General features: G+C 34.6%; 1 protein-coding gene across 5 annotated transcripts in view; it reads right to left on the minus strand.

Annotated features, from left to right (window-relative positions):
• LOC134683599 (phosphatase and actin regulator 1-like) overlaps positions 1–17,816 on the minus strand; it is a 58,235-nt gene that overhangs the window by 27,615 nt on the left and 12,804 nt on the right. The window contains exon 1 of one of the 5 annotated variants that reach the window (XM_063542926.1): positions 17,450–17,752. The exons of 3 other annotated variants lie outside the window; for them this stretch is intronic. In XM_063542926.1, coding sequence (XP_063398996.1) covers positions 17,450–17,513 — 64 coding nt within the window. In that variant the 5' untranslated portion in view covers positions 17,514–17,752. Of the gene's footprint in view, positions 1–1,288; positions 1,320–17,449; positions 17,753–17,816 lie in introns of those variants that run through there. One more of the 5 variants, XM_063542939.1, reaches the window with a different exon arrangement.

Genomic DNA, 17,816 nt, shown 5'->3' on the forward strand with positions numbered 1-17,816 from the left:
ACAAAAATTAACTATGCTTTAATATAGTATAGTTTCGAAACCAGACAAAACAGTAGAAGCTGTATACAAATAACTTTATGCACACTCACGAGATCACAAAGCTCACAAAAAATGTGAAAATCAACAATTACATGTATCATATATATTCATGAAAAAGGTAACTAAAAATAACCATAAAATAACTTCTCAACTTCATCCCTCAAAACAATAAGGATAAAAATGATTTTTCCACAACAAAGTTACCTACATGAAACAGATATAAATCCCAAACCCACCTAGAGGTAAGGTGTACTGTGATATACAGCTGATCAGATACACACCTGATCAATACAAATCTACCACCCAAATTATATAGCTTGTTTATAATCAGATCAACATCACATCAAGCACAAATCATTTTATCATTAATGAGAAACCAGGGTTATTTTTTCTGAATTACACAATGCACTAAAACCCCATTAGTAAACTTTATCAGTTAGTAAACCTTAAAATTCACATCAGAAATACAACAATAATCTAACAGGTCAATATTGTGAACTAACTTTTAACATAAAACAAACAGAAGATAAGTATATGTAATAAACAACTTGTAATAAATCTCCTTGTACAGACAAACTTTCCAAGTTATTACTGTGCTTACCCTGAACACTAAGCCTTTTATAAGACCAATCACTCAAATGTTTTACCAAAATTACAGCTTAAATTGAATCTCTACAAACTTGAATTTTTCACAAAAACAAAAGCGGGTCAAAGTTGTTCAACATCATTACCATCTTAAAATGTTTTCATGGCTTTTTTATTCCATGTTCCTTGAGCTATGGATACAAACTCATCTTGACAATCAGAAAATGAGATAGTGTGGATTCATTAATATTCCTTGGATACAAATTTTCGTGGCTTTGGTGGGTACAGGTGAACCAAGAATTCAAATGTTCAACGAAAACACTTATTCAATAGGTTTTGTATACAGAGATTGATGAAACCACGAAATCAAATATCCACAAATATAATATTAATGAATCTACAGTATTGAAGACAAGATAATCATTTCTTTAACAAAAAGACAATTTCCTTATTGGGATTTTTTCTTGTCATGTATGTATTCTGCACAGGAAGAAAAAGTTAAAATAAATATCAACAATATAAAGTAGTTGGTTCAAATGAGGCTGAGCATATTACAACTTCCATTATTTCTTTAAAATTGTGTACCAAAAAGTCATGAAATTTTCATGTACAATCGAAAGGTTGACAAATGCAAAGTAACAACAAAAGTTTGATAATAACTGACCTTGCAAAACGTTCATTAGAGTTTTAATAACACCATTTAAATCATTTCCTTGATTTATAGCCTACGTCCTGGTCACTGAATCTATCATTAACTAATCCAATATATAATTAGATTTTAAATGAACATCTTAGTATAAGCATCAAAACTTAAGTTGTCATGACCGGCTCTTAAGATTTCTGAGCAAGACTTTACACTTAAACAATGTCAAAATGCCAATCAGGAGTTTAAAAAAAACCCAGCAAAGCATACATTTCACATTTAAAATCGACAGAAATGTAAAAAAAAATAATACACAAACGATGTTCACTGACAATAGAACAATAATTACACAGACATATATAAAATTGTTAACCTTTATGAATCAGAGAAGAAAATTACAGGCCAAACCCTAAATAATATATATTCATAGAACACACATATGTCAATGCGTAGATTGAATATTAAATGTTAATTTATTTTCCAGTCAATTAACCCTTATACATATAGCGATTTAATTGTCATTTATCTATAAATCTGACTAATCATATGTCCCATCAGGGTTAGGCTATTTTACCTGTAAACTTTATATAAAACAATAATGAATTATTCATGTCCACTTCAGACCTTACACTTATTCAAGACCCCTGAAATTTTATAGTATAAACTGTCATTTTAATTTATCAACACAAAGATGCAAGTCTTTTAATACCCTTAGCATTGTTTTGGTAAGGATAAGACTCAGCAGATTAAGAGAATTATTTCTACTCTGTAAAGTTTATGTGTTTTGTAACAATCTTTGAGGGCCAAATGGCTTGCTCACATCACACTTGAATACCTTACCCTAAATTTATGCACAAGCACCTCCTTACTCTTCTTGGTTAAAACCCCAAAACAGAGGTGATAAAGAACATGTGCCAATGTTCCCTGCAATGCACATATCAGGACTTATTTTCTATCAAGAATTGAACATTTTAGAGCTTACAAAATGCAATTTTCCAAAAATAAAAAAAATGTATTTCCAAAGGGTCATAACTCTTTCAAAATAATCAATCACAAGTTTTTGGACATCGATTATATAAACCTATAACAAAATTTGAAATTAATATTTATATCTTTCAAGAGTTGGACACATTAGAGCGCTTATACAGCAATTTTCATCATAATTAATATTTCCAAGGGACATAACTCTTTTGAAAATAATAAGATATGTCTAAAACAAAATGGCAAGAATTGGACACATGAGAGCCCTAATGATGGAATTTTCCACATAATGAATGAATCCAAGGGACATAACTCACTTCAAATTTATTTATTTTTTTAATCTGGCAAGTATCTTACATGCAAGAGCACTAATAAGACCGGACTGATGCACAGACAAACACCCAGTATTTCTATGTTCCTCATAAACATGCTGCAAGAGGGAGATTCAATATTCAATATATATATAAAAGGGACAATAAACTGTAAGTAAATTCAAATATAATAGCAAGTACTTATACTTGTATATAAGACTACATGTAACAAATGATTGACTTGTGTTTGGTAACCTTTAATTAAAGATCAATCTACTCCCCAGTTCCCAAGCTTTGGTATATATCTGTTATAAATGACAGAAGTCTACCTAATGAACACCTTACCTGACACATGTATGATTGATACTACTAAGTCACTGTCCCATTACATGATAGACTAATTACAGGGTATAAATAAAGTACGAATGAAATTAAAACACTATAATTGAAAAGTGATAAGTCTTTGAAATCTAATTTTCAGTTGACCTGGTTTATTTCAAAAATAAGAAGACATGGTATGATTGCCAATGACACGATTATCCATCAGATACCAAAGGACAAGGACAAGGACATAAAGAACTAGAGATCACAGTACAGCCTACAACAAATGAGCAAAACCCACACTGCATAAAAAGCTATGTACAAAGGCACTGACATGATAAAACTAAGAGAATTTATAAATTTACCTAGAAAATCTATTGTTGCATACCAACAATGAGCAGATAATTCAATGATCGCTACAAACTTAAAGATGATTCTATCATACTTTGACATTTGACCTTTCAATTTGAAATTGTTCATGTAATTACCAATAACAAAACAAGTACTCTATTACATTAACTGATGGATGCACAAATTATTCCATTGGACCATATTGTGAGACTAATAGATTTAACCTGTAAGTTTAAAACTGATGAGAATAGTTAAAATTTTGAATGAGTTATATTGAAACTAGATCTGCGTCTTCGTGACCTTAACACTGTAAGCATATCACAATGTTACCGACTCAAGCTGTGAGATCCTGCCAAGTATTTGATTACAGAGTGTATGATAACCTTACAGGTAATGTTCACACTGTATCCTGTCACCTACATATGTAGACACCAACACAACATGTCATAGCTACCAGTCACAGGATGAACATGTTCTATCATTAGATAATGTTAACATGTTCTCTAGCCAAACAAACAACCTAATAATGTTAAACAAAATCAAACTGGCACGCACAACATTACATTCCAGAACAAATTTTAATACATGACAACTTGCGGCTGCAGAGATACAAACTAAAGTTTACAATGGCTCACTACTTATACTACTGAACAGTTTCGTTTTGGTTAAACACATCTAAGAAAGCATCAAAATGTAACTGTCTTTACACTGTTCTGAGACTTTGGACAATGTATGACCTTGACCATGAAGATGTTGTCTTATTAAGAAGATTTTAGCATATGATTATATACTTCATTGAATTTGTAGTGGAAATAAATAAGTAGAGACCAGTAAATTGAAACAGAAATGCAAAAGGGACAACTGAGTGGTACTGTATGAAATGGATTGATGACCAGTCACCTTGGACATTAGGACATGGATAAGTTTGGCCATTTTTCATTGAAAGCGATATTTATTATGTGCATGTACACTCTACAGTAAGAACTACTACCCATACACTTTTTCCATCCTTCAATATTTGTGAAAAATATCAGAGTCAGAGGCATAATTTTTGGTGAAGTACATGTATCATCAAAATCCAATTAATTTTAAAACACATTCCTAAGTTTAGAGTAGTGAAATGTCACAGGCAAAAAACTATATTTGACAATAATCTGTACAGGGAAGTACATACTCCTACATACTTCTGAAAATAATCTGAAAAGGTTAAAATTACTTTTATGTCAAATGAAGAACTCTATGCTTAAAGTTTATTGTATAAAAATATCATTAAACACTATCTTGTTGGTCCCATGTTGTTTGTTTTACCTTTAACCATACTAAATCAAACCCATTATCATGATTATCATTTTTACCCAAAAAACCTTGAACTTTCTGTGATCGTAATAATATCTTTTTTAACATGAGGTAATGTTTTAATTTAAAGAAATATGATCTTAAAAAGGACAAAAGTAATCATTTAACAAAAAAATATTTCATTCAAAACCAAACCGAAATTGACAAGGGGTGGAAATTATAAAAATATCCATAACAGAAAATTCCTTTCAGATGACGATAAATGCAAACACATGGCCTTAAAGAAACAATATATCTGAATATGCAATCAAATTAAAAGAAAAGAAAAGATACACGAGAAAAGTCAGATCTTCCAAGCTGTGGTATTACATGTACAAAGTTAAAAGGTTCTCATGATGAAATTATCTGTTTGAATAATAAGAGAGAGCAGACACATCAGTTTGACTATATCAGCCATTAGTTTTCTTGTTTGAATGATTTCACGTCATGTCTGGACATTTTATACCTGACTATATGGTGCTTTGTTCATTGTTGAGGGCAGTATGATGACCTATAGTTGGTTACATCCACATCACTTTAACTCTTGGTGGATAGTGGTGTCATTTGAAATCATACCATCTCTTTATTTTATTTTTATATGTTTCGAAAAGCATGTAAAGTTAAATCAAAGTTAAGTGATCTTGTTTTGTTTTACTTTTGCTAGTGATCAAGACATCTTAGCCATCCCCAAAAATTTCCCATGAAAGAGTATATTAACTGATTTGATTTCAACAAAGAATATTATAAGAAAAGTACTTAAATTTCACATTGTTATCTTCCCTATTTATTTTAGTGATGTATTCAATTATGCATATAAAGTATCGTTTTCTTTGGAGTTCTTCCAACTAACTTCACTGAGAGTGTTACATTACATGAACAATAGTCTACAATATATATATAACCTTTTAAGCAGAAAATTGGCTAAATCTAAACAGCATAATATTTCTGTATGATGAATATTGATGATGTATGACATGCTTATCTGCAGTAATAATACCTCGTCTTTTAAGAAAACTTAAAATAGTATCAAACTTATAAAAGAAAATACATGTAAAGACAAATTCATATCCATTTATATCACAGAACTAATAACATGGACTTTATGGTCTAATTGATGCATTGATTGTTGCTTGCTTAATGTCCAGTCACAAATATTTCATGCATATAAAAGCTTTATACAACAATGATAGGTTGACCAGGATAAGGGGGGCAAAATTTATAGTATTTATGGACAATTATGTTGGATAGGTACAGAAATTTTGCCTGCAACAGGCCATCCCGCACACCTTTAGAGGTTTGTTATAATGATTCTTAACTTTACAAGGAGCATGGTAGCACCTATACATAGCATCAGATTTACTTTAAAAGGAGCATAGTAGCACCTATACATAGCATCAGATTTACCTTACAAGGAGCATGGTAGCACCTATACATAGCATCAGGCCACCCCACACACCTTTAGAGGTTTGTTATAATGATTCTTAACTTTACAAGGAGCATGGTGTCGGAAAATACGCGAAGTACTAACATTACGTTATGGTAACGTTGTTACCATAACGCTATACTGTGTGACGTTATATTATATGCATTAGCTATCACAACGATTAAACGTATAGAAAACACAACGCATGATTTACTTAGATTATTCAACATTTAATGGTGCCGTGACCAGGATATATATGGATTCAAAGCTGAAGTCAGTTCGTGCTGGACACAAAGGAGCCGTCACGAAGCTACTTGTGAAATTCGACGAGTTAAAGTCAAAAACAGACACAGAAGTTGACGAAGTGAAAGCTCTTGATGATGCCGTCACGCAGAAACAGAAAACATTGATTGACCTGAATAACAGACTTTTGGAACAGACATCGGAGGAAAATCTGGAGCAGGAAATCACCGACTCAGATGAGTATATGTACGAACTTGATTGTAAAATTAGACAAATTCGGAAATTTATTAAGTCCTTTGAAACCAGTACTATAATTTCGCATGATATTGTTGGTCCTTCAACGAGCAGACTTAACCCAGACGCATATAATTTCACACCCGAAGCTAGAGTTGATATGAACACATGTGCAATAGATTCTATCAACCAACAGTATTCAATGCACGCCCCTGCAGTTCATACCCGTTCGTCAGAGAATGTCATGTTTCAAGTCCCGTCAGAACCGAGATCTTCAAAATCTAATTACCATAGGCTTCCAAAGTTAGACTTACCCTATTTTAATGGAGATATTCTCAAGTGGCAGACATTTTGGGATTGTTTCGAGTCATCCATACACTTCAACGACACATTAACGCCAATCCAAAAGTTTAATTATCTGAAAGCCCAGCTAGAGGGAAGCGCCGCGCAAACAGTAGAGGGATTCGCTTTGACAAATGGTAACTACGAAACCGCAGTCAACCTTCTCAGAGATCGGTTCGGACAACCTAGCAAACTGATACATGCTTACATGAAAGCACTCATGAATTTACCCGCACCGACAAATGATGCTTTTAGTTTAAGGTCTTACGGAGACAGATTAGAATCATACGTACGAGGATTAGAGTCACTTGGTCAAACATCAGAGATGTATGGTTCGCTTTTGGTACCTGTAGTTTTGGACAAGTTACCGATTGACGTAAGAAAATCTATTGCAAGAGAACACGGGAGAGATAATTTGATGTTGCAAAATCTACGAAAATCAATAACTAAAGAGATTGAAATACTTGAGGCAGGACAGGGAGTCATGGAACCGGACAGATTGCACACCACAGCATTTTTCACAGGTACACAACCAAGATCACACAATAAAGGTAAATTAACTGACACACGGAAGAAGGTAAATACGCATACATGTATTTTTTGTTCAGGTCAGCACTATCCAACGGAGTGCTCTGAAGTAACAGACGCAAACGCTAGAAATCAAATAGTAAAACAGAAACAACTATGTTTTAACTGTTTAGGGTCACACCGGGTGGCCGCATGTAAGTCTACAAAACGGTGTAAAAATTGTAATGGAATGCATCATACAAGCATATGTAAAGGGAAAGAGGTCATTACAGATACGAAGCAGGAGCCGAAAATACAGCAGACAGCTATCAACGTGGTTGAAACATCAGACACAACTAGTGTATTGCATGCATCACAAGTAAGTCCCGACATTCTCCTAAAAACAGCAACTGCACCAGTTATATATAACGACGTAAAAACAGAATGTAACATCTTATTTGACGAAGGAGCGCAACGTTCCTTCATCACTCAGAAATTAGCCGATAAACTTGAAATTAAAACAACGGGGAAAGTCAGCATTCAACTGTCTGCGTTCGGAGATTTATCTCAGAAAGTTCGTAACTTGGAAACTGCAACAATACAATTACAGACCGACACGGGAGAAAATGTGCGTATAAACACACTCATTGTGCCGGAAATTGCCGTCCCGATTCATAACAGTATTTCACATACTACAAAGAGCTTGCCACATTTGAGAGGACTTAAACTTGCACTTTCTGTACACAGTGGAGAGCGTTTTGAGATCGACCTACTAATAGGCGCGGATTATTACTGGGAAATTATTGAGGACAAAATCATAAGAGGAAAAGGACCCACCGCTGTACAGTCAAAGATAGGATATCTGTTATCAGGACCAACTATTGGAAACATCAGCCAGCATTCAAGATCTACAGTTCTTTTAAACGTCATTTCATCCCATCAATTGGAGGAGACAGAGATTGAAAAGTTTTGGACACTTGAATCAATAGGAATCAATACATGTGAAAACAAGGAGAACACCAACTATTTACAGACATACCAGAACACAGCTATTGATTACGAGAATGGAAAATACACAGCAAAGTTGCCTTGGAAAGTTGACCACCCAGATTTGCCTTCAAATATGGCCATTGCTAAAGGTAGGACCGATAATATAATTAGACGTCTAAACCGGGAACCGCACTTGCTACAAAAATACAGTGAAATAATCAATGAACAAGAAAAGAGAGGATTTATAGAGAGGGTTCCAGATACGGAAGATGATAACAACAATCATATGATTCACTACATTCCTCACCATCCTGTTAAAAAAGATTCCGAGACTACCCCTATTCGTATAGTGTACGACTGTAGTTGTAAACCACAGCAAGATTTAGCCAGCTTAAATGATTGCTTAATGTCAACACCACCAAATCTAAATGACTTGACGAAAATATTAATGCGATTCAGAATCGGAAAATATGGTATCACTACAGATATTGAAAAGGCATTTTTACAGATAGGACTTGACAAGAAGGATCGTGACGCTACACGTTTCTTTTGGCTAGCTGACCCCGACGACCCACGTAGCAATCTTACAACTTACAGGTTTAAATCGATATTGTTTGGCGCAACATGCTCACCATTTATTTTAAATGCCACTCTACTTAAGCACTTGGACGAAAATGAAAATAGTATAACACAAACGATGAAAAGGGACTTATATGTAGACAATATTCTGTCAAGCGTTGAGACTTATGACGAAGCCATTGCATATTTCAAGGATGCGAGAAATGTCATGTCAAAGGGAGGATTCAATTTGCGATCTTGGAGCTCAAACTGCAGTGATTTAACTGAAATTGCAAAAAACGAAAATTTAGCCGAAAAGAACATAACGGTAAAAATACTAGGAATGATATGGAACACTGAAAAAGATACAATTTCTTTTCATAAAGTTAATGTAACAGATATTAAGGAACCAAACATAACAAAACGTGAAATACTGAGTCAATCATCTCGAATCTACGATCCTATGGGATTACTTTCGCCAGTGTCCGTTAGGGCCAAAATCTTAATGCAAGACCTCTGGAAAGACAAACTTGAGTGGGATGAACCACTACCGTTAAACGTACAACAACAGTGGATGGAATTAGCTAGAGACTTAGAATTTTCAACAAACACAGAGTTACCGAGACAGATTTTAACTAAGAGTACAGATGAACCAAAACAGTTACATGTTTTCGTTGATGCCAGCCAGAAAGCCTACGGATCAGCTGTTTATATTACAAATGGACAGCAGTCAACATTAGTATTTGCTAAGAGCCGTGTTGCACCTATAAAGACGTTGACATTACCACAATTAGAACTAATGGCCGCTGTGATAGGAGCTAGAATTGCAACACACGTAAAATCAGCTTTATCAATAAACAAAGTCACGTATTGGTCGGACAGTCAAATAGTTTTACACTGGTTAACAACGACTAAACATTTGAAAAAATTCCTTCACAACAGAATTACAGAAATTAAATCTTTAACACAGGATTCAGAGTGGAAATATTGTCCAACGAATGACAACCCTGCAGACCTATTGACAAGAGGGATCAGCGCTTCACAACTAGCAGATGCTAAACTGTGGTTTAATGGACCGGAATGGATCAATTGTTCAAAATCTTGGCCGCAGTGGACACCTAACACATGCATTCTTTTAACGAATATAGATCAAGAGGAGAACGTTACAAATACAATTGAAGGGAATAATACACATGGCATTCATTGCATACTGGATATTATGAGATACAGTACATTAACAAAGATACTACGTGTTAGTTCGTGGATTTACCGATTCATAGTGAATTGCCGCAAATCACGCTCACAGAGAATACAGAGCAAATTCATCACATGCGAGGAACTACAAGCTGCAACAGAAAAATGGATAATAAGTGCTCAGAGGATTTCATTTGATAAAGAAATCAGGACTTTGAAGTCGCAATCGAACACACCCAATACTTTAGTTCGACAATTACGACTATATATAGACGAGAAAGAAATTATTCGTTGCCGCGGGAGAATTCATAATGCTCCAATTAGTGAAAATTCAAGATTTCCGTGTTTATTACCAAATAATTATCATTTCACTGAATTGCTTATATCGGAAGTTCATAAGAATTTAAAACATTCAGGAGTATTAGCCACAGTCACCGAGATTCGCCAAAATTATTGGATACCTAAAATACGTCAACAAGTAAAAAAAGTTCTTCGTAAATGCGTCACTTGTCGTAAAGTAACCGGAAAACCGTACAGTGCGCCAGATCCTCCACCTCTACCAAAGACAAGATTAATGGAAGCACCACCGTTTACCGTCACAGGTGTTGATTTTACTGGAGCGTTATATGTTAAAGACAATAACGGACAAGGGAGCAAAGTATTCATATGCTTATTTACATGTGCGTCAACGCGCGCAGTGCATTTAGAGGTCGTCACAGATCTTAAAGAAAGATCTTTTTTACAAGCGTTCAGAAGATTTACGAGCCGCAAGTCTTTGCCGAGAGTGATGATATCTGACAATGCGTCAACATACATGGCCGCATCCGAGACTTTAGAGAGACTAACCAAATCTGAAACCTTAAATGATGCGTTATCCGTCTGTGGAACGACTTGGAAATTCATAATAAAACGAGCTCCCTGGTATGGTGGTTGGTGGGAGCGCTTGATAGGACTAACAAAAATGTGCTTACGAAAAGTTCTTGGAAGATCGTACATTACATTGGAGGATTTACAAACAATAGTCACCGAAATTGAAGCCGTGTTGAACGATCGGCCTTTAACGTATGTATCCACCGACATCGAGGATCAGGAACCTTTGACACCATCGCACCTGCTTTATGGGAGAAGGATTACAACTACACCGTATCCACGACAAGACATCGACGAAAATACAAGTTTCACAGACAGAAGCGACATTTCTAAACGTGCTGAACTACAAACTTTCGTAATTGACCAATTTTGGTCACGATGGAAATCAGAATATCTTACGTCGCTACGTGAATACCACACCCGAACAGGAGATAACGACCAGACAATTAAAGTGGGAGATGTTGTTCAAATCCATGAAGACAAGTATCCAAGAAACAAATGGACAATTGGAGTCGTTGATTCTTTAATAACTGGAAATGATGGACTTACAAGAGCAGCCGAAGTGAGAACAAAATCCGGACGCTTTTCACGACCGATCGTCAAATTATATCCCTTAGAGATATGTGACAATATCCACCCAAAGGAAACACGTGAAACTCAACAACCGGGAACTAGTAACATACAAAGACGATTACCGTTTCGTGAAGCCGCCGTGTGTGCCAGGAGAAACATCCACGAATGGACCAAGAAATAACTTTAATTGTGTTTATTTAAGGTTAAGGAAGTAAATTATTTTATTTGAGATGGACATTAATTTTAAATATTTATTTATCTATATTGTGAATTTACATTTTTTAATATTTTCATATAAAATTTTCACTTTTGTCGGCCCCCAGAATGTCGGAAAATACGCGAAGTACTAACATTACGTTATGGTAACGTTGTTACCATAACGCTATACTGTGTGACGTTATATTATATGCATTAGCTATCACAACGATTAAACGTATAGAAAACACAACGCATGATTTACTTAGATTATTCAACACATGGTAGCACCTATACATAGCATCAGATTTACTTTAAAAGGAGCATAGTAGCACCTATACATAGCATCAGATTTACCTTACAAGGAGCATGGTAGCACCTATACATAGCAACAGGCCACCCCACACACCTTTAGAGGGTTGTGATAATGGTTCTTTACTTTACAAGGAGCATGGTAGCACCTATACATAGCAACAGCCACCCCACACACCTTTAGAGGGTTGTGATAATGGTTCTTTACTTTACAAGGAGCATGGTAGAACCTATACATAGCAACAGCCACCCCACACACCTTTAGAGCAGGGTTTCCGCTGGCGGTCGCCATTTTCGCAATTTGCGAAAAAATAATAATTGTGGCGATAAAAATTCGTCATTTGCGAAAGAATTTGGCGAAAGAAATATATAGAACGATTTATTTTCCTCCATCTTGTTTATTTACTTTTTCGAGTTTCTCGGAATTTACCCGATCAGACAATACTCGGAATTCACCTTGACCTCATTAAGGTTTGGACAGAAAATCAATAATCAGCTGATTGCATTTTATAGCTATCGACATCAAAGGACTATATTAATAAAGGTGTTGATTGAATTGTTTGACAAAATGATATGGTTAAATGGCTTCTGCTAAATGTCACATGTACAGAATTTATTTACCACTTTGCGACGCACGTGTTTGAAGCAAACATTTTACGTCTCCTCCGCTTTTAAAGATAGCTTAGAAAAGAAAGATGTTATTGTGACGAAATGTCCAAAAGCAAGAAAAATCGCGGATTTAAAACTTTAATTATCCTTTGACTTAAATATCGGTAATTGATTAGGAAGACGTTTTTAAAGTCGTTTGAGTGACACACGTGTTTCAAGCCTAGTTTTACGTCTCAACTTTTTCATTTACGATGGTCAAGAAAAGAAAACTGTCGTTATGAAGAAATCTACCCAAAAGGTTGGCTCGAATGAGAGTAGCCCTTCAATGTAATGACTTCACATGAAACGAGGGATCAATTTCATGTGATAAAAGCTTTTGTTTTGTTGTAAAAAAACCTTCTTAGTACAAAAGGGAACATCAGTATTTTTCTTTTAAAGAAATTTTCCCTAGAACTATACTGGTATTATATAATCAAAACATGTCCATTAATTTTGTTATATTCCAGGACGTATATCTTCTTTATCATTAAAAGTATATTGGCCCAATCAATTAGAAAAGTTGTTTAAAATACAATGAATAGTTTTCCCTTTTAAATTAAAAAAAAATGTTGTTTTAAAGTTGGCATTAACATGTAAACTCTAAAATAAGTTTGAGAGCATAATCATAGACACAATGGGCAAAATCATCTTATTTAAGGGAAAGGGGGAGGGGGGCAGAAAAAAATGTAAATTTTAAACGAAAAATATAGTTATGTTATTTGGCGAAAAAAATAATAAAGTGGTGAAAAATATATTGTTTTGGCGAAAGAGGTGGCGAAAAAAATAATTGATCCAGGGGAAACCCTGTTTAGAGGGTTGTGATAATGCCATTTAATGGTTCTTTACTTTACAAGGAGCATGGTAGCACCTATACATAGCATCAGGCCACCCTACACACCTTTAGAGGGTTGTAATAATGGTTATTTACTTTACAAGGAGCATGGTAGCATCTGTACATAGCATCAGGCCACCCTACACACCTTTAGAGGGTTGTAAAAATTGTTCTTTACTTTACAAGGAGCATGGTAGCATCTATACATAGCATCAGGCCACCCCACACACCTTTAGAGGGTTGTAATAATGGTTCTTTACTTTCCAAGGAGCATGGTAGCACCTATACATAGCATCAGATTTACTTTACAATGAGCATGGTAGCACCTATACATAGCATCAGATTTCAAATACCTGTTTCATTGATGTAGCTGCATATTTATACATCCTGCGACAAAGGATGCATCATGCCTCACTTAAGCAAGGTCTTACTACAGAATGAAAATCTAAATCTGCAAATGGTATAACATAAATTCTTATGGACACGATGGAAGCTTAAAGAAGTTATGTATACCACCAAGAAAGGATTGACAGGAATGAGGGAAGCTGGGAATGATAGACAGGGAGCAGGGAAAAGAAGGAAACCCAGAGAAGAGAAACAGGAATGAGTGAAGCTGTGAATGAAAGACAGGGAGCAGGGAAGGGGAGGAAACCCAGAAAAGAGGAACAGGAAGAAGGGAAGCTGGGAATGAAAGACAGGGAGCAGGGAAGGGGAGGAAACTCAGAGAAGAGGAACAGGAATGAGGGAAGCTGGGAATGAAAGACAGGGAGCAGGGAAGGGGAGGAAACACAGAGAAGAGGAACAGGAATGAGGGAAGCTGGGAATGAAAGACATGGAGCAGGGAAGGGGAGGAAACTCAGAGAAGAGGAACAGGAATGAGGGAAGCTGGGAATGAAAGACAGGGAGCAGGGAAGGGGAGGAAACTCAGAGAAGAGGAACAGGAATGAGGGAAGCTGGGAATGAAAGACAGGGAGCAGGGAAGGGGAGGAAACACAGAGAAGAGGAACAGGAATGAGGGAAGCTGGGAATGAAAGACAGGAAGCAGGGAAGGGGAGGAAACACACAGTAGAGGAACAGGAATGAGGGAAGCTGGGAATGAAGACATGGAGCAGGGAAGGGGAGGAAACTCAGAGAAGAGGAACAGGAATGAGGGAAGCTGGGAATGAAAGACAGAGAGCAGGGAAGGGGAGGAAACTCAGAAAAGAGGAACAGGAATACAATAGTGATATGTTAGGAACATGACTGCAAGAAAAGGGGAGGGAAAAGGGGAGCATAGGGAATCAGGAACCATTTACTCATCTTTTCCCTAATAAAAGGAAAACAGTGGACAAATGTTTCATGTTTGAATAATTGATCATGATCAGATCATAGTTAATTCCCTGAGGCTAATATTTGGTGTTGGAACATATCTAGTACAGTTTAAACAATGTCAAATCTTAAAGAACATTTCACATACAATTGTTTTAGGAAATCTGTCTTTTGGCCATTTTTCATCATTTTTTTAAAAACATGAAAAATTATAATGCAAATAAATTAAGGACTTTTCAGATGTATCTTGTATCTTAGTAATTTCTAAAATGAACTCCAGGAATTTAATTTTTGTTTAAATCAAACTAAGTCCCTTTGGACCTTATTAAATGTAGACCAATTTGAAAACAGGACCAAAAATTAAGAATCTAAATACAAGGTTAGATTTGGCAAATATTTCAAAGAACACCAATATTTCATTTTTTAATGAAATCAAACAAAGTTTTATTTTTGCCCCTTTTGGCCCCTAATTCCTAAACAGTTGGTACCAAAACTCCGGAAATCAATCCCAACCTTTCTTTTGTGGTCATAAACCTTGTGTTAAAATTTCATAGATTTCTATTTACTTATACTAAAGTTATTGTGCAAAAACCAAGAAAATGCTTATTTGGGACCTTTTTTTGGCCCACTTTTCCTAAACTGTTAGGACCAAAACTCCCCAACCAATCCCAACCGTCCTTTTATGGTCATATTAAACCTTATGTTAAATTTCTTAGATTTCTGATTACTAATACTAAAGTAAATGTGCAAAAACCAAGAAAAATGCTTATTTGGGCCTTTTTTGGCCCCTAATTACTAAACTGTTGGGACTAAAGTCTAAAACTACCAAAATCTATTCCAACCTTTCTTTAATGGTCATAAACTTTATGTTAAAATTTCATAGATTTGGTGTTTACTTATAGTGTGAACACCAAATGTCTTCAGACAACGACTTCGATGACGACGACGCCAACATCATATTCTTTTACTTTCTGAGGTCGTATAATTACATTCTTTACAAAAGATCAATAAAATGCAGAATGTTAAGTCCTGCTTTCAAATAGGACAAGTCAAACTTGTATTGAATACAAGTATGCTGTATATAATAATAAGATGAATATTCATAGGGAAATTGTGTGTTCAATAGTGAAATTTCATGGAAATCAGTTGAGAATTGATGACATAAGGAAAAGTTTGTATATAACTGTCTTAGGCTAAATTGTAATTTTCATTTGCACCTTGCAGAATGGCTTATTATAATGTACAGTACATGTACACACATCGTAATTAACATGTTCTTTGAATCAAAGAACAATATTTCATTTTGTCACATTTCATGACATGAATAAATGACAATAATAAAAGTTCTTATCTACTCTCAAATGTCCCTGACATAAACAATAATACACTTTTTTAATACTGTGCCAGATTCTCCCACATATAATTTTTACAATAAAATAAACATTATGACAATGTGTTGCTTTGAGAATAAATCTTTTTTTATGTCCAGGATTTGACTACAATCCTTGTCTACTGTCAAACTGTAACTTAATAAACAACTATAAATTATGTATTAAGACCACAATTAGACTTGTTTATTTGACCAGATTGGAAAAATAACTTTCCCTTCCCCAAACAACCACACACACAACATAGATATACTGTATAATCCATAGATTGAATTAGACCATTTTCAGTACAATCCAGAAAATCATTTTGTACAAACATTTCCAGTTTGTACAAGGATTGACCATTGTTGCTACCATCATTATTCATTTAATATATATTTGCTCAGTAAATTGTAATAAAAACATAACCAAGGACAAGGATTTGTATACATGTACTATACAAATCCTTGCTTTAATAGGATCATCTGGATGATCAAGGATAGTAGCAATATTTTCTATAAAACCAGGGTTTAATCCACCAGATAAGAAATTGCCAAGTAAGGAATATGACTGGTGTTATCCATTCTTTTGATGTGTTTGAGGTTTTGATTTTGCTATTTGATTGTGAACTTCCCAATTTTTAATTTACCTCTGAGTTATGTAGTTTTGTTATTTTAGTTTTTTCTTTATACAGTACTATAAAACATATGGTCCTTACTCTTTCCAATCCAAAATATCAAGATGGTCAAGAAACTAAAAAGAATGTATTCTTCCTCTTTTCCTTTTTATTATTTGAAGAGATTATATGATAGACAATAGACAGGTTTAAATTTTCTTTACATAAAATCTTTGCTAATTCCTTTTCTTACTATTTGTTATTTTCAGCACCTCTAAAACCGATCTGTCCTTGTCCTAAGCTTGTATAAACAATGTGTAAGTAAACAAATCTATATGTTGTAATTTAAACCCATGATTATCAATGTATATTAAATTTACCAGGACAATGCACTGGACAAATGGTTATTTTTAGATCAAGTTTGTTTGCTCATATACCATTTACAAACAATTTAATAGTATCAATAAACTGAAACCACAACTATTAAGTCCATCCTTACATAGTGGTCAATACATTTATTGCATTTCAACAGTGGCATGCCACAATAGATAACAATTGGATGTTCTGTTCAGAATAAAAGTGTACAAATAATATTTGCAAATTTACTACCACAAATTGATACGAGCAATTATAAATATTAAATGACCAATCTAAAAATAAAACAATAATACCTTTGTCGTCAGCTTTTATCTCTTTCTCTTTTTTTTTAGATTTCTTTTTTCTTCGAAACCTCATATTTTTTTGTCACTAAACTAATCCATTTTCTTTACATAAATTATGGTGAAATCTCAGCTGTTTAGAGAAGTATCCTTTTTAAATGAATGAAAAATAAATTCCTTCTCCTCAACAGTTTAAACCACCTTGGTACATTAAACTTCAAGTTAATACTCTACTATCTTTGTAAAATTTCACACACGAATGAATTGTGATTTTCCTTGTGACAGGTCTATGAATCTGACACCCCTAAGGCTCTGTGTAATATACGATTTGTGTAAGTAAGACTTAGAACACACCTACTGGTATATAGATATGAATATC

The sequence above is a fragment of the Mytilus trossulus genome, chromosome 1 (genome assembly GCF_036588685.1).
Source record: "Mytilus trossulus isolate FHL-02 chromosome 1, PNRI_Mtr1.1.1.hap1, whole genome shotgun sequence".
NCBI lineage: Eukaryota > Metazoa > Mollusca > Bivalvia > Mytilida > Mytilidae > Mytilus > Mytilus trossulus.